Here is a 27,598-nt window from a genome sequence, read left to right as displayed (position 1 = left end):
GTTTCCTCATCTGTAAAATGAGGATGATGACAGCACCGACTTCCCAGGGTTGTGGTGAGGGTCAGACAAGACAAAACTTGTAAAGCGCTTAGCACATGCCTGGCACATCATAGGTGCTTAATAAGTGTGCGTTTCTGTCCTTCCCTCTTAATGCCCTAATATAAATTAGCTTGCCAGAGCATCATGATGAAGAGGAAATGGCTGTGTGGGATGGAGAGGAGAAGACTGGGGGGAAAGAGAAGGATGTGATACTGTCTTCAAGTCGTTGGAAGCCTGTGGGAGCTTGGCCTGCCCTGGGCAGAACTGGACATAACATATGGAGGGTGGAAGATTGGGTGAAGGGAGGGAGTACAAGTTACAGGGAATCTAATTTCAGCTCAGTATAAGCACTAAAAACTAGAGCTGTTCAAAAGTGGAATGAATTGGTTCATGAGGTAGTGAGCTCCCTGTTGTATGAAATGCTTAAGAAGAGGCTATATGTTCCTCAGTGAGGGTGGGAGGCTGGCTCTTCCGAGGTCTCTGCTGACTTAAAACTCCCATGATTCTATTTCAGAATGCTGATGAGCTGGACATCACTGCTGGAGACATCCTGGCCGTCATCCTGGAGGGGGAGGATGGCTGGTGGACTGTTGAGAGGAATGGGCAGAGGGGCTTTGTGCCAGGCTCCTACCTGGAGAAGCTCTGAAGGAGCCTTGACCCCCCCCCCGCCCCCGCCCCCCTCTGGATCACGCTCATTGCCCTGGAAGAGATGCCTCCAACCCCACCTGACTTCACTTCTGGGGCAGCTCACATCGCTGGGCTGAGCCTTTTCCACTGCCTCTAAGGGGCCATGCCTAGGGAGGTGGGAAAGCAGCCATGTGTGACAGGGACAGCATCGATCAGGAGTCAGAGAGACGGGGGCTAGTCCCAGTTCTGTCCTTAATTCAATATGTGCAAGCCTCTCAGACTGTTTTCCCATAACGGGATTAAACAGTTAGATTAGATCATTTTTAAGTTCCCTCCCGGCTCTGACATTCCTATTCTAAAGTCCCTTCCATCTTTAGCATTCTCTGTTCTAATGACTCTCCCAGCGCTGACATTCTCTGTTCTAATGACTCTCCCAGCTCTGACATTCTCTGTTCTAATGACTCTCCCAGCGCTGACATTCTCTGTTCTAATGACTCTCCCAGCTCTGACATTCTCTGTTCTAATGACTCTCCCAGCGCTGACATTCTGTGTTCTAAGGTCTCTCTCAGATCTGACATTTACTTCACACACACACATGCACGCATGCACGCGCACGCGTGACAGTTAAGAGCCAAAGGATGCGGTCCTTCCTGCAGGAGCTCAGAGGAGAGAGAACAGGAGGAGACAGAGACTTCCTGGAGGAGGTGGGATATTGGCTGGCCCTGGAAGAATGGCAATATCCGACAGGGAAAAAAACTGGGTGGATGTTCCAGGTTAGCAGGAGGAAATGAACCAGGAATGGTATAGAGAGTGGGAACAGGGGTCTGGGGGTGGGGCAGAGGGACAGGGAGAGAAGTAGCCAGACTAAACTGGAGACTATGGGGGGCAAAGTGATGTACGAGGAGGCTGGGTTGGAAAGACAGAGAGGGGGAGGGAGAGACAGACAGAAACAGAGAGAGAGAGAGAGAGAGAGAGGGAGAGGGAGGGGGGGAGAGAGAGAGAGAGAGAGAGAGAGAGAGAGAGAGAGAGAGAGAGAGAGAGAGAGAGAGAGAGAGAGAGAGAGAGAGAGAGAGAGAGAGAGAGAGGAGGAGAAAGGAAGACAGACAGACACGGTCAGACCTACAGCATGGACTTGGCTGGGTGCCCCCCACCCCTTGAAGAGATTCGTTAGGCTCAAAAGTGTTAGAGCCCCAGTAAGGCCAAGTCCCACCTGCATTACTTCTGGTGTGATTTTAGGCAAGTCACCTCCCCTCCAAGGAACTCAGTTTCTTCTCCTGTAATAACACCTGTGACCCGCCTCACAGGATAACTGTGAGGCTTAAATGAGACAGCGCCTGCTAACACGCTTTGCAAACTTTAAATCGCTTTCTCAAAAGTGCTGTTTTTGTTGTTACTATTAGCACTCACCACACTTTACAGATCCGGCTCATGTCAGAGATGGGATTTAAAGCCAGATCTTTCCCTTCTCCCCTCCACCCCCAGCCTAGGGTCTCACAGGTCTCATCAGCAGCAAATGTTTCCCTACATCCGACCTCCGTGTCTCCTGTTAAAAGATTATAAATACAAACTGGAAAATCCAGACACTTCCTGCTTTTCAGAAGCTCAATATCTATAAAATAAAGATGAAAAGAGGTGGGGATGGGGGAGAAGGTAGCCGTGGGGCACAGTGGAGAAAGTCCAGAGATGCCTAGAGTGGAAAGACAGATTTTAGCTCAAAAACAGAAAAACCTTCCAACAATTGGAGTCATCAACAAGCATTTATTGAAATACCTACTGTGCTAAGCACAGTGGATATAGAGGCAGGCAAAAAAACACGGTTCTTGCCCTCAAGGAGCTCACATTCTAATGGAAGGAGGTGGTACACAGACAACATGTAAATCCTAGGTATATCCAAGAGACAGACAGACAGGTAGATAGATAGACAGACAAACATAAACACACACACACACACACACACATATGTATGTACACACACAGGGTAAGTGGAAGGTAATCTCAGAAGGAATTTAGGGGTGGAGGTGCAAGAAAGGAGTGGTCAGAAAGTGGAATGGGCTGCTCCAGAGGTCAAGCAGAGACTGGACAACCACTTGTCCATGATGCTGTAGAGGCGATTCCTGCTTGGGTGTTTCCTGGAGAAGGAGGGCTGTGCCACCATCTTCCACCCCCAGTTCCAGCCTGCCAGGGTGCTTAGAGCACAGGATATGGACTCAGGAAGACCTGGGTTAAAATTCTTCCTCTGACACATATTAGTATGATCCTGAGCAAGTCACTTTACTTGTCTGATCTGCAGCTCCCTCATCTGCACAATGGGGATCATTACAGGACCTACTTCCCAGACTTGTCGTGGGCCCAGAATGAGTTAATCTTTTGTAATGTGTTTTGGAAACCTTCAAAGCTTGTACAGATGTCAGCTGTTACTGCCAGTCTCCCAGGGGACAAAGGAATAGATCCAGGCTGGCTGCTGAGGGGCTCAGCATTCAGTCAGTCACTTCCCTACCCTAGCCTCACGCCAGGACCAGATGCAGAAGTCTCTGAGATGCCACCAGTCTCCCTGTTCTGTACAAGTCCTATAGGTCCACATTCCTCGACAACCCCACTAGTGGGAAGGTGAACCATGGCTCAGTTTGCATCATACTGCTTGTGGTCTAAATAAAGAGTATGGTCTTCATTAGGTTTTTTGCATAATTGGAGAAATCACACAACACCCAGACCCAAATCTCCGAGCTGTTCTTCTCTACTAAAGTAAAAAAATAACTAGACTGACTCAGCTGGCATGACAGACATTGTGTTCCCTTTTTTCTTCTAACTTCTCGCCAAAATTAAATGCCTTAAAGATGATGTGATTTCATCAGTGTGGGCCTCCCACTAGATCTGGAGTCAGAGCAACTGCGTCCAAACCCTGACTACTTCTGTAACCCTGGGTGAGCCAAATCCCCCCTCCAGGCTCTTATCTCCAAGACAAGGGGTTAGAGGAGCCCAAGGCTTCTTACGCTTTTCCCCACGCTCCTGACCCCTTTTCTGCATTTAGGGTTAGGCCTGAGGGCATGCACGGCACAAGGTGCGCAGGCTTTGTGTTCAGAACCAAGGCTGCAGTAAAGCTGCATCATTCAACACAGACAGCGCTGCCAGAAACACCTTGGACTCACTACACATTTGGTTTTTAATTAATTTTTGGTCCCTGAGTATTCAGAAACCTCTCACCGTTTTACCCGGTTTAAGAAGTGCTAGACTACATGGTCTCTAAGGCCTCTCTCAGCTCAAAATCCATGATTCTGTAAATGAATCCCATCATCCTCTGCCCTGGTTGGAAGTCATTTGGAGCAGCTTGCTCCCTTCTGGGCATCAGTTTTATGAATAATACTGAAAAGCAGAGGAGGGAGATGAGGCTGAGGAGGGGATTGTGCCTTAGCCTGAAAAGTTGCAGAATTGGTTCAGCTTCCTCTGAGCAGCCCATGCTGGCTCCTGCCCCACTGCCTGGGAGCAGTTACCCAGAGAGACCCAGGACAGGGTTTCTGAGGTGCCCCATCCTACCCCGCCAGACTCACCTGAAGTTAGAACTGGCCAGAGTAATGCAAGGGTTTATGGGTGGGTGTAGGTTTGTGTGTGTGTCCCTACAGACCCATCTCCGAGCCCCTCTAGCTCCCTTCTCCTCCCTGACTGGCTCATTGCCCAGGGGACCACGGCACAGCAGGAAGCCCCAGAGCTCTGTCTGAGGGTGTGCCATACTGATGCGTCTTTATCTCTTGCTATTAACTCAGTCCAATTACATGTTCATTTTGACAGTGCGTGTATCTGCACATATATGGTGAATGTAGGCGTGTAAATGTCTTTGTTACTAAACTTGTTGTATGACCTTGGGCATGTCACTTTATTGCTATGGGCCTCAGTTTCCTCCTCTGGACAGCAGAGAAAGAGGAAGGAACTTGTGTCTGAGATGACAACTTCAGCTCTTCCTACCTTCATCACAGGCTCTCCCCTCCCACTAAAATTTATTCTACATAAATTCTACAAGCATTTATTAAGTCTATGCTAATAATATGCATTTCTATTGTTTTTTCCAAAGGGCTTTGTGAAGTAGACAGTGAAGGGACAATTATGTCCATTTTACAGGAGAGAAAACCGAGGCCCAAAGGGTTAAAGTGATACAGCTAAGAAGTGGCTGAGCAAGCCCAGACTGAGTCCAGGAGGAGCCTCACTTTTCCACTCCTCTCCCTCCCCAAGCTGACACTTCTCCCAATTTCTGGTCCCTTCTTAAATGTGGGGCTGGGTCCCAGAGGGTGAGCCTGCCTTCAGTCCCTCCATGGAAACTGCAGACAAGGAGCTGCTAAAGAATCGAAATTGAAGGTAACCCAAAGGGGAGAAGAGCCACTTATGGTGGTTGACAACAGGCCGCCATGTTTTCACCAATAATGCTTGTTAGAAGCATACTCAAGGAGACTCACAATGGGAACAAAGAGGTGGGAAGACCATGTGGAGACGGAGGGAAGAGGGTGGGTGACCCCCGGAGGGCATGAGTGCCACTCTGCCACCTGCAGAGATGGACAGAGGCCTGGAGGAAAAGGATGAAAACTGCAGAGAAGCAGGTGTATGGGGGCTGCTATCTGACGTGTGAAGGACCCCAAATCAGGGAGGCCAGGGGCCACAGAAATATCACAGCACAACGGTGACGTTTGAAAAGATGTACTCCAGGGGCGGAGCCAAGATGGCGGAGTGAAAGCAGTGACTTGCTTGAGCTGTCCCCCAAACCCCTCCAAATACCTATGAAAAATGGCTCTAAACAAATTCTAAAGCAGCAGAACCCACAAAAAGACAGAGTGAAGCAAATTTTCAGCCGAAGACAGCCTGGATGGTTGATCGAAAAGGTATATCGTGCCGGGCTGGTAGAAGAGCACAGCGTGGCGTGGGCGCGCAGGCCGCAGCGAACCTGGAGCAGGCCTCAGAGGACTGAATCACAGGTAGCTGTGGTGGTTTCCAGACTTCTCAACCCAGGAACGCCAAAGACAACTTAGAAGGTCAGTGGGAAAAGTCTGTTTCTGCGCTGAGAGCAGAGCTAGGTCTCAAGAGCCAGTTCCAGAGCACAGAGCTCAGGGCCTGGGCACCGGGGCGGTGGCTGCGACCTGAGCTTCTGGCCCACAAACTGAGGGGGAATCAAGTGGCTGATCAGAGGGGGAATGCAGGGATCTCTTTGCCAGTGCTGAGGCAGGAATCTCATGCTTTGTGTGTGCTTGGATCTGGGTCACAGTTTTGGACGGGAGTCCTGGGGTGAGAAGGAGAGCTGGTATGGTGGAACTTGTAGTGGCAGTGGAGAGAAAACCTTCTTCACAGTTCCAGGACAGAAAGGAGTGCTTGTGGTCACTAACAGACCACAGCACAGGCCAGGAAAGGAGCAAACACCTCGCCCCTTATCATACCACCTTGCAAGAACTGAAAATTTACAGGTCCCTACAAGTATCTCTGAAAACAGCTGTACAAACCCCTGAAGCTTGGAACAGTACATTCTCCACATTGGAAGCAGATTCATACCTTAACAAAGAGTTTAAAACTCAAGTAATTGGCCGGGATCATGAGCAAGCAGCGCAAAAAGAGTCAGACTATATTAGCTTACTTTGGTGACAAAGAAGATCAAAACATACAACCAGAAGAAGACAACAGAGTCAAAGCTCCTACATCCAAAGCCTCCAAGAAAAATATGAATCAGTCCCAGGCCTTGGAAGAGCTCACAAGGGATTTTGAGAAGCAAGTAAGGCAAGTAGAGGAAAAACTGGGAAGAGAAATGAGAGTGATGCAAGAAAATCATGAAAAACAAGTCAACAGCTTGCTAAAGGAGACCCAAAAAAATACTGAAGAAAATAACACCTTAAAAAATAGCCTAACCCAAATGGCAAAAGAGGTCCAAAAAGCCAATGAGGAGAAGAATGCCCTAAAAAGCAAAATTGGCCAAATGGAAAAGGAAGTCCAAAAGATTACTGAAGAAAATACTTCCTTAAAAATTAGAATAGAGCAATTGGAAGATAGTGACTTTATGAGAAATCAAGACATGTAAAAAATCCAAAAGAATGAAAAAAGAAACAATGTGAAATATCTCATTGGAAAAACAACTGACCTGGAAAATAGATCCAGGAGAGAGAATTTAAAAATTATTGGACTATCTGAAAGCCATGATCAAAAAAAGAGCCTAGACATCATCTTTCAAGAAATTATCAAGGAAAACTGCCCTGATATTTAGAACCAGAGGGCAAAATAGAAATTGAAAGAATCCACGATCTCCTCCTGAAAGAGATCCCCAAAGGAAAACTCCTAGGAATATTGTAGCCAAATTCCAGAGTTCCCAGGTCAAGGAGAAAATATTAAAAGCTGCCAGAGAGAAACAATTCAAGTATGGTGGAAACACAATCAGGATAACACAAGATTTAGCAGCTTCTACATTAAAGGACCGCAGGGAATGGAATATAATATTCCAGAGGGCAAAGGAGATAGGATTACAACCAAGAATCCCCTACCCAGCAAAACTGAGTATAATCCTTCAGGGGAAAAATGGTCATTCAGTGAAATAGAGGACTTTTGAGCATTCTTGATGAAAAGACCAGAGCTGAATAGAAAATTTGACTTTCAAATACAAGACTCAAGTGGAACATGAAGAGGTAAACAGGAAAGAGAAATCATAAGAGACTTATTAAGGTTGAACTGTTTATATTCCTGCATGGAAAGATGATATTTATAACTCATGAGACCTTTGTCAGTATTAAGGTAGTGGGAGGGGAAAATTATATGTAGAGAGATAGATAGATAGATAGACAGATAGATAGATAGATAGAGGGCACAGGGTGAGTTGAAGATGAAGAGGTCATATCTGGAGAATAAAATTAAGGGATGAGAGGATTATACTAGGAGAAAGAAAGGGAGAGGTAGAATGGTGATAAATTATTTCACAAAAAAACAGAAAAGTAAAAGCTCTTACAGTGGAGGGGAAACGGGGAAAGGTGAGAGGGAATGAGTGAATCTTATTCTCATAGAATTTGGCTTAAGGAGGGAATAACATACACATTCAATTGGGTATGGAAATCTGTCTTACCCTACAGGAAAACAGGGGAGGACAAGAGAGCAGGGGGATGATAGAGAGGAGGGCAGATTGGGAAAGGGGGTAATCACAGCAAATAATTCTGAGGAGGGACAGGGTCAAAAGAAAGAATAGAATAAATGGGGGGGCAGGATAGGATTAAGGAAAATAGAGTTAGTTTTTCACATGTCTACTACGGAAGTGTTTTGCATAACTGCACATGTATAACCTATATTGAGTTGCTTGCCCTTCTAATGACGGTGAGGGAGGAAGGGAGAAAATTTAGAACCCAAAGTTTTAAAAACATGTTCAAAGAAAAATGTTTTCACACGCAACTGGGAAATAAGAAATACAGGAAATGGGGTACAGAAGTCTATCCTCCCCTACAGGAAAACAGAAGGGGAAGGGGATAAGAAAAGGGGGAGAGAGATAGAAGAAAGGGAGACTAGGGGAAGGGGTATTCAGAATGCATGTCATCTTGGGGGTGGGAGGGGCGAGATGGAGTAAAAATTTGGAACTCAAAATCCTGTGGAAGTAAATGTTGAAAACTAAAAATAAATAAATTTATATTAAAAAAAAAAAGAAAAAAAGGGGAAAAAAAAGATGTGCTCCCCCCAGTACACAGAATGTAAAAGATAACGACAGCCACAAGAGACCCCCATTCATACTAAATCAAAGAGCTCGCATTTATAGAACATTGTGAGGTCTGTGAAGCACTTTACAATTATCTCATTTGCTCCTCATGACAACTGGGGGGGTTGCTATTATTCCCATTTTACAGATGAGGAAACTGAGGCACACAGGTTAAGCGACTCGAATTGGGCCACACTTTGAGGCTGAATTTGAACTTCCTGCCTCCAAGTCCAGCGCTCTATTCACTGAACCACCTTGCTGCCTCAGCTTTCTCCTCCGTAAAATGAGATCAGACTTGGGGGTCTATTTCTGAGGCTCTCGAAGCTCTGGTCTTGGTCCTGCTTTGCTGTTGTCACACAGGAGCCCCTCTTTTGGAGCCCCTTCCAAGTCCTAACACAACATCTCCCTCCAATTCGAACCCAGGTCTTCCTGACTCCAAATCTGGCATTCCATCTGCTATACCATGCAGTGTCTTTTGAAGTCCTTGCCTTCCTCTGAGCTCAGCTCAGATGCTACCTTCTCTGGGAGGTCTCCTCTAAGCCCTGTCCCTACCCCCCAGCCAAAAGTGGGAGTTCCCCTTGCCCCCTGCTACCTAGCTTGTATGACACTTATCCCATCTCCCCCCAGACTAAGGGGGGCACTTAGACTGGTCTAAACCCACTGAGAGGAGGACTTGGGTTATCTGCCCTCTTTGGGTACCCTTCATCTGCCCAAGCCTGGAGCTATTCTGCGGAGGAATGGCCCTGTGTTGTGTGCTACATGTGTGGAGGAAGATATGACTCCTGACTGGCTGAGAGGATGCTGAACGCAGCAACATCCTGCTTTAGCTTTCTGTGAAGTCTTCTGGGAGACACATGGAGGAAGGAGCCCTAGGGAGATGGTCGAGACAGAAAGTCTTTTGAATGGTGGACCGGATCCTTCCGAGCTGACCCTATCACGTTCCTTGACCTCTGGGGCTCGAAATTCTACGATTTTTTTTTTGTTAGGCAATGGGGTTAAGTGACTTGCCCAGGGTCACACAGCTAGTAAGTGTTATGCGTCTGAGGCCTGATTTGAACTCAGGTCCTCCTGACTCCAGGGCCGGTGCTCTATCCACTGACCCACCTAGCTGACCCTGGGGCTCGAAATTCTAGACTGCTAAGTGGCCCTCCCCTGGGCGAGATCATTGTCCCTCCAGCCCAGATCTCTCAAAGCTCATTTCCTCTTATGTACTATTTGGTGCATTCAGATCTATAGTATTGTGACTTCTGTTTGTTGTTTTGCTAGGATAAATGGACTTATTCCCTATTCACCATTTATGATGGCATTTTGTATAAATCTACTGGCCAGCTACAAAACCCCCTGGGATTTGTAGTTCTTCCTAGCTTGGGAAGAGAAAAAAACGAACGTGAGATTGACTCTTGAACAACTGTGGGGGAGGAGGGAAGAGTGGCAGAGGATTTTATTTTGTTTGATTGATTTGCCTGCTGGGTGGGGGTGGGAGTTTGAGATGAGGTCATCCGTGGCAGCCACAGGAGCCTGGAGCAGCAGCCAGTACCCTGGCCCTTCTGGAGTTCTCGTCTGTGAGACCCTGACAGGTGACCTTCACCTGAATGGACAGTCTAGACAGGGAGCATGACTGGGTGGGCTTTATCTCGGGTCTTGGAAATAAACAAACCTGCTGAGAGCAATAGTGGACAAGCCCCACCCTGCCACAGCCTTATTTCTGCTTCCTTAAATTTACTGCGTTAAAGTCTACCTTTGCCAGATGGACTACGACTTCTGACCAACACCTGGCCTCCACCCGGTCCTCACATTGCTGGGTGTTCCTTTGTTTGCAGCATGAAGGAGACCTTTCCCAGCCCAGGGTGAGGAGGATGCATAAGCCTGAGTCACGTCATAACCAACCTCCTAAGAGCAGAATCACGAGGAAGTCAGGTTCCTGAGTAAAAATCGACTTCACAGACCCAAGACAGCGTTACCCCAACTCAGGGTTACAAACATTTGGTGGGAAGGAGCCAAATAGCTGAGTGTGAGCTTCCCCGTAAGAGGGAGGAGGGAACCATCTCCCTTCTGAATCCCTCAACGTCAGACCCCTAAAGAAAAGACAGTTAGTGAATAGCAAATGGACACAATTAGAGCCAGATGGTTTTCTTGGAGACAGGAAAAACTGCCCAGCCTCTGGTTGTCCTGCACCGGATCTACCCCTCTGCCCACCTGGCACACTGGTTACTTCTTATCCTTTTCTGCAAATGTGGGCCAGACCCAGACATCTATCTGTGCCACCCACAAGCTTGTATGTGTGTGTGTATATGCACACACAAATATGCACAATATGTATATATAGACAATGTCTATATATACATATATACATATACAATACAGATATGTATACACGATAGCTATGTATACACATAAACAATGTATATGCACACATACTTGGGTATATATACATAGACAATACAGATAAGCATACACAATACAATATACACATACACACATGTGTGCAACATATATGCACATACGGGCATACACACAACACACATGCACATACACACAGACATGATGATGCCTGTAGATACAATATAATACATACGTGTATATGTAAATACACATATGTATGTATATATAAACAATGCATATATACACATGTGAGTGCACATACACTACATATATATGCATACAGACATGTATACATAACATGTATACATACATGTGCATGTACATATACACACATGCACAACATATGTATCATATATACGTAATACAATGTGTATAATAAAATGCATATATGTATATAGTACATATATACACATACACAATGTATATATATATATGCATGCACGATATATATATATACATATATGCGTGCACACATACAACACGTATATACAAGTATGTCTATTAGAACACATGTGCGCCACATAACTACTACTGTATTTATGGCATGAGGTCCTGTACACGGGAGGTATTTAATCCATATCTGCTGCCACGTTAGGGAGCCCAAGGTGGACCACCTCAGAGCACACCACAAACGCCACCTTCTTGAAAGGGGGTGGTTTGTGGGTCAGCGTAAGGATGCACCCACCCCTTCTCTGAGCTGGGGGATCGTGGGAAAAGCTTGGAGAACACCAGTCAGTCAGTCAGTCGGTCGGTCACCAAGTGCTCAGACACAGAATTGTTCTGGCTCCCTGCCCATTCTGGGAAAGATTTAGGAGGTCCAAACCCAAGGACAGCGGCCTCCCGTGGTCACCACGTGGTCCCCGAGGTGGCTGCTGGTGGTCTTGGTCTGGTGCTGCCCTCCTCCTCTCTCTGACTCCCTCCTACATCACCTCCTTCTCCTGGAAGCCTTAATCCTTCTGGGCCTGCCCTCCCCTTTCCCGTGCTTAGCCCCCAAAGCTGAAAGGGTCATCAATCCAGCAACTGGGGCATACGTGGAGCACCAGCAAGAGTGCAGGATTTGGAGTCCAGAGACCTTCAAGTCCTGGCTTTGCCTACTAGCTGTGTGGCCTTGGGTAAGTCATGCAGCCTATCTGTAAACAGAGAGGGGTCAGACTGAACAAACCTTCAGAGATCTTCTGTCTCTAAATCTATATGTGACCCCACGAAGCAAAAGAACCTTGGCGAGGCTACAGGGTGTGTGTGTGTGTGTGTGTGTGTGTGTGGGCAGGGAAGGAAGGGAGGTGCTTTCTCCCCTAGATTATTTATAGGTGGCTGGAAGCAGAAGAGACCTTAAAATGACAATCGTTTTATTTTGTAACTCTGAACGCACTGTTATAAACTCTGGCTATTACTGTCAGAGACACAGCAGTATAGTGGCATCAGACTTACAGAGAAACCCTGTCTGCCACACTGACTCAGAAAACCACAGATTCACATTGTCTGTGCTGTGTTGTACTTTTACTTTGTTATTCCATTTTCGCTGTCTCGGCCTGCACTGGGGAGTTTTTTGGGCATGCAATGGAGTCAGACACCTCTGGAGTGGATAGAGACGCTGGCCTCAAGGCCAGGTAGGGCCGGGTTACAATCCTGCCTCTGACACACTTGCCCAGTCACGTCACAACCTCTCTGGCAAGTTTCTGGGGCTGTCCGCTTTGGAGAAGGTGCTGACCTGCATTTGGAGAGTTTCCGCAGACAGAGAATCCCCCATACTGATAAAATCACAGGATGGTTCCTAGTTCTATTTAGAATCATCATCATTATTAGTGTGCATATTAATAACAATATTAATTAAGGTGCTTCATGGCTTGTTAAGCATTTCACACATACTACTCCACTTGACCCTCACAACTATGCCGATAGAAGAACTACAGAGGTCACGGTCCTCTTTTACCCACGAGGCTCTTGGAGTTCACACAAACTCAAGCGTCCTTCCTCCTAGATCAGGCCTCCTTGCCCAGCAGCCACTGCCTGTCATTATCACAGCCTCATTTTCCACCCGGAATCATCCCAAGCCCACTACAAGTCCCCCACCCCATGCTCTGACCTGAGATCTAACAGGGTTTCAAGGGGGAGGGGTCTTATGGAAATATTCTTTGAGGTACCCGAAAGCCCATCAGACTCAGCAGGGCCAGAAAATCCAGGTTCATCCACTTGCCCTGGGCATTTAGCAATGATACAAAAAATATTAAGAGATGCATTCACTTAGCACTTGACAATTCACAAGTAGCACTCCCTTGCCGGCTGACCCTGGACAAGTCACTTTTTGTTTCTGTTTCCTCATCTGTACAATGGGGGTAACAAGATTTTCACTATTTACTACCTCACAGAGCTGTTTCCAGGAAGGGGCTTTGCAAAATGCTAAATAAGTATGATTGTGTGATTATTATTATCACTATTATTGCCGCCCCCCCAGCTTCCAAGGCAACAGCTGGCTGCAGCCCCACCCACAGGGAATAGGGAGATTAACAGCCCAAATGACAGAAGAAGGTGGCAGAGGCTAATGCCTGAAGCACCCTAGCGCTGGATGGAAGACAGCCAACTTAGGGTGAGCAGCCCGGCCACAATACCAGCACCCTGGGCACCCTCCCCATCTGCCAGCTGCTATTTCACTACAGCAAACTCCCAGCCGGTCTGAGAGGGGCAGACACACAAAGAACTCAAAAGGCAGTTTCCCTCCTGGTCTGTTATCACAGTTCATGTTCACAGGGATGAGACCTGTCCAAAGGTAGCAGCAAAGGCCGGAGGCCCCTTGTTGGGGATGTCCAAAGACAGAAAGGATCTTTCGTGATGCTGGATGGCCCTGGAGGTCCCTTCCTGATTCTGGGGTCCTGACCATCAGCCCTTTTCAAGGAAGCCAGCGCTGGCTGAACTCTTGTCACCTGCTGTGGGGTCCTAAGCAAAGCCTTTCCTCTCTAGCCTCACTCTCTTCATCTGTAAAAATGAAGACATGATAACTACTTCGGCCAATATTTGGTAGCCAAGTGGTCAATCAGCTGGACCAGGAAGTCAGGAGGGCCTTCCTTGAGCTGTGGGACCCTAAAAAGGAGCCTCTTTTAAAAAATTTTTTATTAATTCATTTTGATTTATCAACAATCACTTCCATATGCTTTTGAGTTGAAAATTTTTCTCCCCCTTCCTCCCCAGCACCCTCCCCAAGACGGCGCACAATCTCATATAGGCTATACATTTACATTCCTATTAAACATAGTTTCACATCAGGGAAGTTGTAAGTAAAAATTAAAACCAATAGGAGGAACCATTAGAAAGAGGAAACAAAACTCAACAGAAGAGAAAAAAATGATAGTGATTCAACTTCCATAGCTCTTTCTTTGGATGTGGACAGCATTTTCTACCACGAGGCCTCTGGGGATGTCTTAGATCCTTGTGTTGCTGAGAAGGGTTAAGTTTATCAATATTAGTCATCGCACAACGTGGCTGTTATTGTGTACAAAGTTCTCTTAGTTCTGCTCAGCATCAGACCATATAGGTCTTTCCAGATTTTTCTGAAGTCAGCCTGTTCATCATTTCTTATAGCACGACAGTATTCCATTACATTCATATACCACAACTTGCTGAGCCATTCCCCAACTGATGGGCATCCTCTCAACTTCCAATTCTTTGCCACCACAAAAAGAGCTGCTATGAATATTTTTATACATGTGGGTCCTTTTCCCATTTGTGTGATCTCTTTGGGATATAGTCCTATAAGTGCTATTGCTGGGTCAAAGGGTACACACATTTTTATAGGCCTTTGGGCATTCCAAACTGTTCAAGGAGCCTCTTTCAAGGTCAGTTTTTTCAGAGCAGTGCCAGGCCTGGAGGACTCAAGTTCAAACCCAGCCTCAGACACTTGATACGGACTAGCTGTGTGATGCTGGGTATGTCACTTAATACCAACTGCCTTGCAAAAAAACAAAATCAGTTTTTTCACCTGCAAAAATGGGGCTAATAATAACACCCACCTCACTGGGGTGTTGTGAAGACCAGAGGAGATGCTAGATAGAAGCTGTTTTGAAAACCTAGCGTGCTGTATACATTCCAATGATTATTACCTATGTTCTGAGGTCCCTTTTAGTTTTTTTACATTCTAGGGTCTAAGGCCATGTTGCAAAGCTGCCTTTTGAATCATCTTAGGAAGATCAGAGGATCCATGGATCACAAGCTGGAAGGGGCCTTGTAGGCCCAACCTCCTCATTTTACAGATGAGGAAACTGAGGCCTGGAGGAGTGAAATGACTTGCCTCAGGTCACACGAGTTGTGGGATCTGAACCTGTCTCATCTGACTGCATGGCCAGTCTTCTTTCCATGCTGGGCATTTGCTTACATTCTAGCTCTTTGAGGTAGAACCTGTGGATTGATGGTCTCTCTCTCTCTCTCTCAGAATGTTCTCCACTGCTGCCCATCTCAGATCAATGAAGTTTTATTCCAGTCGACCAAAGACTTGCATTCCACATCCATTGAGGAGGAGTTCTAACCTGGAAGCAGGTTAAGTGTGACGGCAGTGGGCAGCCCATTAGCCACCCCGTAGGGCAGAACCCTCATCCCCACAGGCTTCATTTATCCTTCCAGTAACACAACAACCCTGGAACACTGGGACCAGGAGACTTGGGTTTGAGATGTGAAGAATGGTCATTAATGGATTAATGTCTGGAGAGACATGGTTCTCTAGGGGCCCTATTCTTGACTCGTCCAACATTTAAATCAACGACTTAGATGGTGTGCTTGTCCAAATGGCAGAGCTCACAAAGCAGGGAGGGATAAGCTATGAGGATCATGCCTTGGGCCATCTGGTCTGATCCTATAATTTCATAGATGAGGAAACAGGTGGTCCAGCGGGAGGTTTTGGCTTATCTAAGCCAACTTGGTAGATGACAGAAGTGTCTGACCAGCTATGAGGAAGAGCCAAAATCTGACGATGACATTTATACCGTGAGCTGAAAGATCTGTAAATTTGCTCTTTAAGCTGCGGCTGGGGGACCGCTTGAGGACGACTCTGTAAGATTCCCAACCCAGGCTCTTTCTATTGGGCTACCCTGACTCCTCAGGCACTGGCTGCTGACTGAAAAAGGCGCAGGAAGTCACTCCCCATGGTAATGCACCCTACACAATGGGCCCAGGAACAGTGTACGTGATGGCAGAAGGTAGGCTTGACCAAGTAGAGGACCTAAGTTGGAATTTCACTGCAGACAGTTACTACATGTATTGTAGAACAATTAATCAATCAATGTGAATTTATTAAGTGCCTACTACATACCTGGCATCATGCCGGTCCATCCAAAGGTCCCTCCTGGTTCAAATGTCCTGCACAGTCAGAACAGAAGGGACCAGATGGCCAGGACTCCTCCAAGCAGCAGGGAAGAAAAAGGCTAGTGAACTATTGACACTTTCTTCATCTCTGGTAAATATCTTGTTATGTGCTCGACTATTCCAGGCCACTTCTCTCTCTCCCCTTTCCTTTCTTCTTCCTCTCCTCCCCTCCCTTGCCCTCCCCTCAGTCAATATCTTCATCATACTCTCTGGGAGGCATTGCTGTTCAAACAAACCCCAACTGGTACCAGGCAAAGGTGTGTGATAAAAGCATCGACGATGAGATCACTCAGCTGAACTGAGCACGGTGCTCTAAGCTCACAGTTTCACAGAAGGAACAGATGTTACAGATATATTGAGTCCAGCCCTCTTTATCTTCCAGGAGGGAAACTGAGGTCCAGAGCAGTGAAAGGCCTTGCCCAAGTTGATTTGGGAGTTAACTAGTGGGTTCAGGATTTGAACACTGAGCTAACTCCCTGAGTCATTACTAGGGCATGCCCAACATGGTCAAAATTTAGAAGGTGTCTAGGGCATATTATCTATTCTGGCTGCACCCTAGGTGAGCTCCACTCTGCCCAGCCCTCCCTGGCAAAGGCAATGTGGTCTCAAGACACTGCACCCTGGACAGGCATCGTCCCCAGCCTCCAGTGTGGCATCCAGCCCTCCGACAGCATGAGGAGGCCTTCCTGCCCCTTGGGATCCCATGTAGGTGAACCTCTTCCTTCCTCCTCCCTCCCTTTGCCCTGGGTGCAGTAATTCCTGGTGGTAGCTCTGCCAATGGGATCCATCATTCTCTTTCCCATGTACCCCCACTCCTCATCTTTTCATGCTGGGTTCCTGTGAGTTTACACAACTTGCCAAAAGGTCATATGAAGAGGGATTGGAAGAGCAGGAATTCCAAGCCGTCTGGCCCCAAACCAAGCCTCTCTCCAACATGGCCACGCTTTGCACTGAGCAAAAGGCCCAGACCAACAATCAGATGGCTGTCCTTGCCTACTTCAGGATTCTCAATTGTGTATGAGGTAGGGGATTGCTGCACTGCAGAAAATCCTTTTAGCAAATGCCTGATGGTCTTCCTGGCTTGGAGACGGTGATGGAGAAGTCTGGATCAAAGCAGAATGGGCATACAAGTAATTGGGAGAATACAGCAGCCTCCAGATCCAAGACCCAATGCAAGACTGTCGTCTCCTCTGACAAAACCGTAAGAGCCTCAGGGGTAGAGATTACCTGACCTTGGTCTTTCAGTCCCAGTGCCCATCACAGAGTACATGGCAGGTGCTTAGTAATTATCTGCTGTTGACTGGCTGAGAAAACCCAGACAGTGGTTCCGCTGAACACTCCACCACTCCACAGATCTGTGACCTGACTCTGACATGAGCCAGGTAGCTGTGGGCAACCACCAGTGACTGTCATGGAGCCCCAATTTCATCATTGATACTTAGACTACCTACCTCACAGGCACATGAGGTAATGCTTTCTAATCCTAAAGGAACACAGGAACGAATGCAACTATTATGAACCATAAAATGGTGGCCTGTATCTACAGCAGCGTTTCCACGAGGACTTTGACAAGGGCTGGTTACATCCCAGGATGCCTGGAGCCAAATGGACTTCATAGACTAGCCAGTCCAACTCAGACCCCAGATACACCAGTGGTTCACTTGGGAAATCTTTTTTGGAAGTACAGGCCAATGCTATGCCATGATGAGACATGACCAAATACAGGGTTGAACAAATCACGAATACAGTCAAGTCATCCACTGCAGTCATTTCTGCCACGCAGAAGTAACACGCTTGACCTTTAAGGACCCCCCCCTCCCGCAGATGAGTCTCACGTGCACATCCTGTGTGAGCTCACACTCACAGCCATAACTCCCCACAGGATACCACCAATGTATCTGCTGGCCTTTGAGAATCCAGTTGTCAGGAGGCAGCAGGACTCAGCCAGCTCCGAGGAAGATCTGGAAGGTCCCTCAGAGGTCATCCTCCTACACAGACCACTTCTGAACCGTCCCTGAAAGTGGTCACGAAGCCTCCTCTGGAAGCCCTCTAAGAATGGGGAATTCACCACCTCCAAAGCAACACATCCCATTTTGGAAAGTTCTACCTTCCCTCTGCCCCCATATTAAATAGATTGGAGCTCCCTCATACCTTTTAGCCCTTGCCCTCAGCTCTGTTCTGAGACCACATAGAACAGGCCTAATCCCCTTACCCATGACAAGCTGTCCCTTGAAGACAACGATCATAGTCCCTACCTTCTCCTACCCCCCAATTCCTCTCTTCTTGAGGTTAAATATTCCCAGCTGCATATGCCCAACAGGAACAGAACAGGGTCAAGGGGAACTGAAAGCCAGGCTAGGACATAATCAGGAAATCATTTGATATCACTTCCAAAAGTCATGGCCAGAGGCTGATCTGCCGGAAACTCTGAAGCTCATGGGGACGTGAAACCTGTGAGGCTCTCATGTCCTTCACTGTCCTGTTCCTCCTTTCTAGCCGAAATGTGGGAAGCAAAAAGCTTTGTAAACCTCCAAGTGTTCCAGAGATGAAAACAATCATCCTTCCTTACCTGCTCCCCAAAACGCCCAGCTGCATTACAAGGCTTTTTCTAACAGAAGGAAATGAATGATTATTAATGAGTTACTGTACGCTAAGCACGGAGGATATAAGCAAAAAGACAATCCCTGCCCTGGAGGAGCTGACATTCTAACAGGGGAAGACAACACAGAAAAGGGGTGGAATGAGGAGGAAGGTGTGCCCCTAGGTACACACTTTTGCGAGGAACAGGGCCAGGAGGAGGAGGATGGAGGCAGGCAAGCCTCAGCCCTTTGACCAAAGGGAAGGTCCAGGCTGAATCCGCAACAGAGGGGTCCCAGTTCTGAAGTCCAGAGGAAGTCAGGCACCAGGCAGGGAGGAGAAAACACTCACGTTAGAAGGAGTCCCAGGAAGTGGACTTGAGTCTAGCTTGCTACAGTGGACATTCAGTATGACCCACGGGTAGATTCCTTTCAAAATTAAATTAACAAGTGCTGGAGAGGAGGGTACAGAGCTTATGGAGGCATGCTGCCTACATTTCTTCAGTATCTGCAGGATCCCTGGGCTTGGCACCTGAGGTCACAACTTCTAAAAAAGCTCCATTTCTTAGCTCCTCTGCCACATGCTCTAACTGTTCCCTCCCTTCCTCAATGACCTCTCTGAGCCAGGGGTGCCGATGGCCAGGCCATACCAGGACCCTTTTCAGCCCCAGACGTTGTGAGCCCCTGGCCTCCCTTTTGAGCCATGATAAGGCTTACAGGTCACAATGAGTGTCAAACAGCCACTATCAGGAGATGAATTTATAAGCTGACGCTGCCAAAAAAAATTCCTCCTTTGGTGGCTGTAAGAATGGTAACAGCCATATCCTTTCACAGGAAAAGATTCAGTATTCTTTGAGAAAAGGATCCGGGACAAGGACGGGCTATAGAGGTGGGGGAGTGAGTGATGGAGGTATAAAAATAAGCCAGCTGGGCTGGGGGGGAGGGAGGGAGACCCCATGGAGCTGGGCCGGTGAACATCTCCACTGGCTGCTGGCCCACCTCAACACTCATAGTGACAGAAACTGCCATGCCTGGAGAGGGCTCTTTCTAAGCACTGGAAGGTTCCCAAGAGCCTGGAAGGAGCCAGAAGCATGTTAGAAAGGAGAGAAAAAGGAATCAGAGGACATTCCAAGGTGGGCCAATGGCCATAGGACACAGTGCCGCCATAAGGAAACTAGGAAGGTTTCCTGCCAACTCCATTAGAGATCAGACCTGCCTTCAGGGGTCCCCAGCCCCTCCTGAGGGACTTGATCACTGGGAGCTGGTGCAAATAATCCTGAGGGCTGCCAAGAAAAACAGAATGTTTAAAGCTCTCACGGCATATATCCTAGAATGAAAGAGGGGTAGGTCAGAGGCAAAATCTTCTAGCCCTTAACCTAAAAGAGGAGATACATCAAGAAGACACTGAGCCCCTGGCCAGAGGGCAGATAATGTACCTCTCCAGCCTCCAGCTGCCATCCCCAGCACCAGCCTCTTCTGGGGGCCTCCTGTCTCCACAGCCCTAGGCTGCACCCGGGTACCCACCTTGGACACAGGAGGGGTCTATAAAACTTTTTAAAGACCTGGGATTGTGAAGGGGAGGAATGAAGGTGGATAGGCTTCGTCATCCCTGCAGGGCATCACAGGAACCTCCCTCTGGAGTTGGAAAAGACCACAGGGCCATCAAATCCAACCCTCTCCTTTTTACAGAGGAGGAAACAGACTCAGGCAGTTACAGGACATGGTTCTAAGCAGTAGGGCCAGGACCCAAAGCCAGGTCTTTGGACTCCTGGTTCAGGACACTTTCCTTCCACAACACTTATCACTTGATGTCACTTGAATTCAATCAGACCCAACATTACTATCTCTGGAGGAAGAAAAAGTGCTGGCCTCAAGAGTCTGGACCCAAACCTGAGGGTCAGCTCTGACACTAATAGTGTGATTATGAGCCTGTTTCCTCACTTGTAACTGAACTGAATCCAAAATATTCATGGCGTCTACTATGTGCGAGGCCTGAGTGTGGTACCAGACTGGGAAAAAAAAAAGGGGGGGCCTGCCCTCAAGAAGTACACCTACTCTAACAGGGTAGACAACCAGAAGTAGGCACGCACAAGACATATCCCAAGCAGACAGAAGGGGACCTGAGGTGGGTCAGGCACTAGCAGCTATGCAAAGGCTCAGAGTCGGGAGACTGCACAACTGTGAACCACGTCTGGGAATATACCAGACCATGGAAGATCTGCTAAGATTTTCAGGGAGTTTTAGAAAAAGCACCCTGCAAACCCTAGAGCCTCCACAACTGTGAGGGATCGTCACTGTTAATAAGACAGTTCCTAGTCAAAGTACAGAGCAAGGGAAAGCCATTTGTGGTTCTTTGGAGGCCAGGAGATTTTCAGATCCTGATCAGACATTAGCTATGCACAACTGAAGAGGCATCTGGGCCTCCAATCACGTGTCCTGCAGAAACTCCCCAAGCCCCTGAATGAAGACAAACCCTACATTCTGGAGGGAGGACATACAGCCTTTATTTAGTCCAATTTACTATGTACAACTGAGATCACTTTTACACACTATCTCACTAGTCTACATGGGTACATTATTTCCAGATTTAAGACCTACACTCATAAAAAAACCACACACATATCATTACAGAACAGTAGTGCATACATTATACTCCTGAAAAGCCAGCTTTTATTTAAAAAACACTAAAGTTTGGAAGATGCCGTCAAATGGAGAGGATCTAAGAGAGACGCCATAGGATTCTACAGTCATTTTGTACAATTCCAATCATACTGGACTACAATATACACGTTCTAAAAGTGGACACTGGTGAAGGGCAGTGCTCAGGGCCCTTCGTGTAGCCTCAGCCTCCAGGAGGCCCACCCAGGCAAGCTTTCACAGTCGAGGGGACGCCTCTTTAAAGACCACTGTACTGCTTCAAACCAGCCAATGATTCTGAAATCAGAATGCTTCTTTGCCTATTTTTTTAAAAAATGGCTGCATGGGGGAAAGGTCATCAGGGGCTGGCAGGTTCATGGAAAGCCAGGTTTCTGTGCCCATCACCAGTGTCCATGAGAGGTGTTTCTCTTTTGTGCAAGGTGTGCTGCAGCGAAGTCTCCAGCCTGGAGAGTGGCTGCCAAAGACTTGCCCGACCCACCTTCCAGGTAAGGGAAACAAGACTGAGGAGCTCGGGGCCGCTGCCCTCTAGGCGTAGGTTCCACCGGTGATGAGCAGCTCGTAGGCAGGATCTCTACTCCTCCGGCACAGCACGATGCAAGCACAGAGCATACCCAGCAGCTGAGGGGAGAGAAGGAGCAACACTGGGTGAAGGCGCTGGCAGCACACGCTGGCTTAAGGAGAGCGAGAAGGTCCTGTTAAACTCTATTTCTGCTCAGAACGGGAGCGAGAACAGAAGGGACGCCACATGCTACAGGCTATAACAAAGCTTCTCCTGTCCTCGAAGTCCCCAGGACTCCCATCAAAGTCTGGCGAGGGGAGCAATTTACAATGCAAGCCTTGGGGATCCCACTGCACTGAACCACAAAGGTGGGACCAGTCACTACTATGGTCTTCTCTTCAAACTCCAGATGTTCCCCAGTTGTACAAAAGCTTAGTTAAGAATCCTGCTGTTTTAACAGACTCCACTTGAGGCCATAGTTACCAATTTCATTTAAATTCAAACTATGTCAAAGATTCCCCGAGTTCACTCAGAGGCCAACAGTTTTCCAAATACTGTCTATAAAAGCACATCAGACCTGTGCAAGTGAAAGACAACTGAAGTCTTCCCAATCTAGAACTTTCAGGGGACACTTAGCGCCCATTCACAGGACATCCACCATGCAAATATGTATGTGATGTAATTCTAATCCTAAACTAAAATTATTCAAGTTATGACTAATACCCTTTTAAATTAAGCTAGAAAAAAAATCTTTTAAAAATTTTCCTGATTATTCCTTCACACCAGTCATGTCAAACTCAAATAGAAAAGGGGTCCACTAAATCATATATAAGGATCCCAGCAGACTGTATAACTTAGCTCTAAAATCCAATATTATCTAGGTTTTATTGTATTTTTATTTATTTTATTAAATATTTCTCAATTTTATTTTAATCTGGTTCAGGCCACACTTAGGAATGTTGTAGGCTGCAGATTTGAGATTTCTTCTTTAGACAATGTGTTACAACCAGGCAGGGACAACTCTAGGAAATATCATGATGTAGATATAGGTATCCCATCAGATAGGACAAAGAGCATTTAGAGCTGAAATTTTACAGTACTGAAGGGACCTCCCTGGTCATCTCTTCTACTTCCTTCATTTTACAGAAGAGGTTAAATGATGTGCCAAAGGTCACAAAGGCAGAGGAACAGGAGAAGTGTCATTTAAATCTGGAATCCTTGATTCCAGAACAACTGTCCTTCCCGCGACATCAAGCTTCCTCTTAGCCCCTTACCCTCTTCTCAGGTGCCAAGCAACTTAGCTGAACAGAAACCCACAGTCTCTAGGACTCCTTCCATTTAAAAAGTTTACCACTCCTGAATCCCATTTTCAACAGTCTTGCCCAAATGGAATGTGATCATGGTTATTAAGAATTGTTTACATCCCATCACTCTCCTCCCCAGGAACACAGTACAATTTTAATGTAAGTAACTGAGGACAAAGCCTTAACCCAGAAGAAAAACCAATACTGGTAATTTCAGGCAACATGCTAAATTAGTAATACATCTGGGTATTAATTAGTGAATTCATGGAATCTCAATTCATAGATTCCACAGGACTTTACAAATGTTCTAGCTGGAATTTTGTAGTATTGAATATTGTATAAAATTTCAAATGAAAAACTTAGAAACATTATTTATTACATGAAGATTTTAGTGATAACGGTAACTCCTGCCATGGAATTTTACCTAAAAAAAGTTACGACTATCAAGTTCAATGACCAACTAACAATTTCCTCAAAACTAATTAAGACTGAACTCGCCACCACTTCCACTTCTGAATACTTTTTCAAAAAGGAAAATAGTAACATAATTTTTTTTAAATATAAAAGACTGATAACACCAATGTGTCCAACCACAGTTTTGGGTACATAAGACCCACAACGCAATTACTAAAAATATCATTTAGCTATTTCCTTTAATTGTCTTCACTATCTGTTATTAGGGCTAGTCAAATACAAAATGGACATGGCAAGAATCATAGCTCTATTAAGCATCGGACTGTTAAATGAGGAGTTGAACTAAACCTCCTTCCAGCTCTGAAGATACATGCTTCTAAAAGCTGACTGACATTTAAGAGAACCATAGCACTAGGACAAGGGAAGAGTAGTCCTTCTACCAGACCACATCTGGACACTGGGCTCTGTCATGCTGGAGGAGGGCACCAGGATACTGAAGGGCCTTCAGCTAAATCCTATCAAGATCAGTTGAAAAAACTGGGGCTGTTTAGATTAGAGAAGAAAAGGCTTAGTTAGGGGGAGAAGAGGTGCTCTCTCCAAATGTAGAAGAGATTAGCTTTGTCTTGGTCAGCCCCAAAGTGGGAAGAAGTAGGAACTATGTGGAGCTGGAAAGGCAGAGTAACACTTGGCATGAATGAGAGCTATCCCAAAATGGAACATGCAGCCTCCTGCAGTAGTGGGCACCCCTCACAAAAGCTCAGCAATCAATGGCTCAATGAGTCCAGTTTTGGAATTACACATCACTACGGCCAACTGATCAGTTTCCTTCATAATAAATGACTATCTCATAGAAAAATAATGAAAAAATTTCTTTTTCTTTGGTCAGACCTACTAGATTTCCTGAAATGGTCTAATAGCTGCTCTTAAAACAGATTTCACGCCTGGAGGATTTATTTTAGCAGAGTGCGTGGGTATTTTAAAATTATACTCGAGAGGATCGGTTTAATTGCTAGTTCAAACCTAAGTTTCTTAAATTATCTAGATTTTATTTGTCTATGTTAGTTCAAGTTAATGCATTTAATGGGGAACGCCTTTTTCAAATATCAACAAGGTGGATTGTGTACTTATAGTATTTAAACAGTTCAGGAATGACTCATTAGGAAGGCAAGCTCTTTATGTAACTGTTTCTGCACTACTGAGGATTGATTTTGCAACTCTATATAATAGTAATAGGGTGATCAGTAGAGAAAGATATATTTCATATTGGGTTATGTAGGCGAAAATTCACTGGGCCACAAAAATAAAACCTGAGGGTGGTCTCATCTCCCAGGGGAGATCTTGATCAAAACAGTTTCAGTAATTTTACATGCAATACATACATTAGCACAGATGTGAAAATCTTTTCAAGCAGAGCTTCTGTGATCATGAAACCATTTGCAGAGACCTCAGTTTTTCATATGACCTAGGTCCAACCCTCACAGATTGGCTTATTAACCAACTAGATGTTTCTTCCCTTCCCTTTCTGAAGGGATGTTTAATGTTTAATACTAATTTTGAACTCGTTTCTTAAAACAACAACAGAGGTGAAGTGGCTCGCCCAGGGAGACAATTCTGTACCACAAGTGGGATGTCCACTCAGGCTATCCTGATTCCACTGTTGATTCTCTATCTGCTAACACCATGTTCACCTCTCAAGTAACTGACACCAAGGAATCCAGAGACAGCGGTTCTGATCATGCAGTATAGCTGAAGCAGAGCAGAAATACCTTCTCAGCATTAGGTCTATGAGTGAACTTTTGTGACAGTGAACTTGAGTTTCCAAAACAATATTATTGTGATTTCGCCAGTATTTTTAATTTACACAGAATTCCCTGGAAATCAATTCAGACCCAAAACCCTTGATTTGTAACCTGGGGATTATCTAACTTCAGGGTGGTGAAAAAAGTGTATCCTTTTGTCTGGCTTTGCTACCACCACGATAATTGCTAGATGTGCCAATTAATCAGCAAGCAGTTATGAAGCACTTACTACATGCTAAATACTGGGGAGCTTCAGGGACAAAAAAAAGCCTTGCCCCTAGGGACTTCATTCTTTACTAGGGGAAACAACAGATTCGGATCGAAGCAGAACCAAAATGTGTCTGAAAGTCTCATACAAAAAACGGCATTAGCTGAGCGCTGAAGGGAGCTATTTTAGACAGCGGAAGTGAGGAGACTGAGTCCCAAACAAGCCTACACAAAGGCAAGGAGATGGAGCATCGTGGGGGACCGGGCAGTCTGAACACTGAGTGTGTGCAGGGGATGCCTGGGTCCTAAGGCTGGACATGGGGAATGGAGCTACACTCTAAAGGGCTTTCTTTATGTACCAAAAAAAAGGAGTGTGCATTTGCTGCCAATGAGAATGAGGAGCCAAGGGAGTATACAAAGCAGGGGGATGGCATGGTCACACCTGGGCTTTGGAAATATTCCTTGGGCAGCTGCATGGAAGACAGATTGGAGATGGGAAAAGACTAGGACAGATTCATTAGGAGATCACTGCAAGAGCCCAGAGAAGAGGTGATAAGGGCCTGAATGAGGGTGGTGGCCAAGCGAGGAGAAGGATGGGAACGGATCAGAGACAGAGCGTGGAGGCAGCAGACGGCGAGACCTGGCAACCCATGGAATATGCCACGTGAGGGACAGGGAGGAGTCAAAGCGGACTCTGAGGTTATGAACCTGGGTGACTGGAAGGATGAGGGTGAGGGTGATGATGAGGACAGGACCCCCATGGGACATCACCGACAATGTGGTTACTGACGTTACAATCTCATCCAACGGTTAAAAAACATTCTGCTTTAATCACCAGCTCTGTTTCCATAATGATATTTCAGCTGGAGATGGATTACTCTGCTGCTCACAAGAGCATCAGCGGTAATGACATCACTTCTGTTTCACATATGTAAGTTTTAATGAATTCAGATACACAATGCTGGATAAACGGGGGATGAAAGTGGAAAGAGTTCAAAGATGGAGGAAAAATGATACCACTTAATTTCTAACAAACGCACTCAAATAAAGTTAAGCCAATTTGAAAACAAACTGCTTTGTCCAACATGAAGTGGCTTTTTTTTTTTTGTCTTTTCATCAAAGCTCCTAACACAAGCAGGCACAGAGAAGCTCTGGACTGCCTCCAGTTAATCCTCCATCTACACTCTCAGCTGTCTGCTCTCCAACTTTCAGGGCTTCAGTTTCTCTGGACTGTCCACGATTTTGGACTGGAGACCAGAAAATGGAGGTGGGAAACCATTCACTAGACCCCAATGGCTTCTAACCAATCCAAGCCTACAAGGCTTTAGTGAATGTAGAACTCTAACCAAAGTGCAGCTGATGACTGGGAAAAGGGATCATATCATGAAGCATCTGTCTGATGGACCTTCTGTCGAGTCTTACCTGAATGGCAGCAAACGTCAATGCCGCCCAAATAACATACATCATGATATCCTGGAGCTTCTTCACAACTAAGGCTTCGCAACCCTGGAAAAAAAAAGACCCACCAGAATTAGATTCTTCCCTTAGTAAAAGCCCAGAGAGCTACAAACAACCAACTATTCATTGTCAAAAGTGGAACAGCGGACAGAGCACTGAGGAGGAAAACAAAACGCTCCAATAAAGCGAGGGCAAGGAAGACAAAGAGCCGCTCCAGGGACTGTCCAGTCTCACCGGTCACTCTGCATGCTGCAGATACTCAATGAAATTTAGCCAACGTAGTGTCTGCAGTGAAAGAACGCATTCGAGAGTGTTTTACGGCACAGAAAGGGCATCGACAACAGTTCTCCAGGCAGCCACAGAAGTGGCTGAGACCGTCCTGATGTGGCCACGAGCGCCAGGCTTACCTCTGAGTAGAGGTCTGCAGGGTGGGCCAGGCTCCCGTTGCAGGTGCTGGCCGATGTTCTGCAGCAGCTGAGGGGGACGCTCTGATTCTTTGTTTCTTTGAACCAGTCTGTATTCTCCCAGTCTGAGTAATTGTGAATTCCACAACAGTGCAGCTAGAAGAAAGACAAAGAAAATCTTACTTCTCACAAGAC

At 46.3% G+C, this 27,598-nt stretch overlaps 2 protein-coding genes across 4 annotated transcripts in view; one reads left to right on the top strand and one right to left on the bottom strand.

Moving 5' to 3' along the window:
• The window catches only part of PSTPIP1 (proline-serine-threonine phosphatase interacting protein 1), a 101,043-nt gene extending 97,614 nt beyond the window's left edge, over positions 1–3,429 (top strand). For all 3 annotated transcript variants that reach the window (XM_020975985.2, XM_020975986.2, XM_020975988.2), the window contains one exon: positions 554–3,429. In XM_020975985.2, coding sequence (XP_020831644.1) covers positions 554–685 — 132 coding nt within the window. In that variant the 3' untranslated portion in view covers positions 686–3,429. The remainder of the gene's footprint in view (positions 1–553) is intronic.
• A 17,710-nt stretch (positions 3,430–21,139) lies between these two features.
• Positions 21,140–27,598, bottom strand: part of TSPAN3 (tetraspanin 3) — a 32,633-nt gene continuing 26,174 nt past the window's right edge. Inside the window, exons 5-7 of the mRNA XM_020976010.2 lie at positions 27,407–27,559; positions 26,964–27,047; positions 21,140–21,936 (exon numbers count right to left, since the gene is read on the bottom strand). Coding sequence (XP_020831669.1) covers positions 21,844–21,936; positions 26,964–27,047; positions 27,407–27,559 — 330 coding nt within the window. The 3' untranslated portion in view covers positions 21,140–21,843. The remainder of the gene's footprint in view (positions 21,937–26,963; positions 27,048–27,406; positions 27,560–27,598) is intronic.

The sequence above is a fragment of the Phascolarctos cinereus genome, unplaced genomic scaffold (assembly GCF_003287225.1).
Source record: "Phascolarctos cinereus isolate Bilbo 61053 unplaced genomic scaffold, phaCin_HiC Scaffold_3;HRSCAF=262, whole genome shotgun sequence".
Taxonomy (NCBI): domain Eukaryota; kingdom Metazoa; phylum Chordata; class Mammalia; order Diprotodontia; family Phascolarctidae; genus Phascolarctos; species Phascolarctos cinereus.
This window is presented reverse-complemented; position numbering and strand designations above follow the sequence as displayed.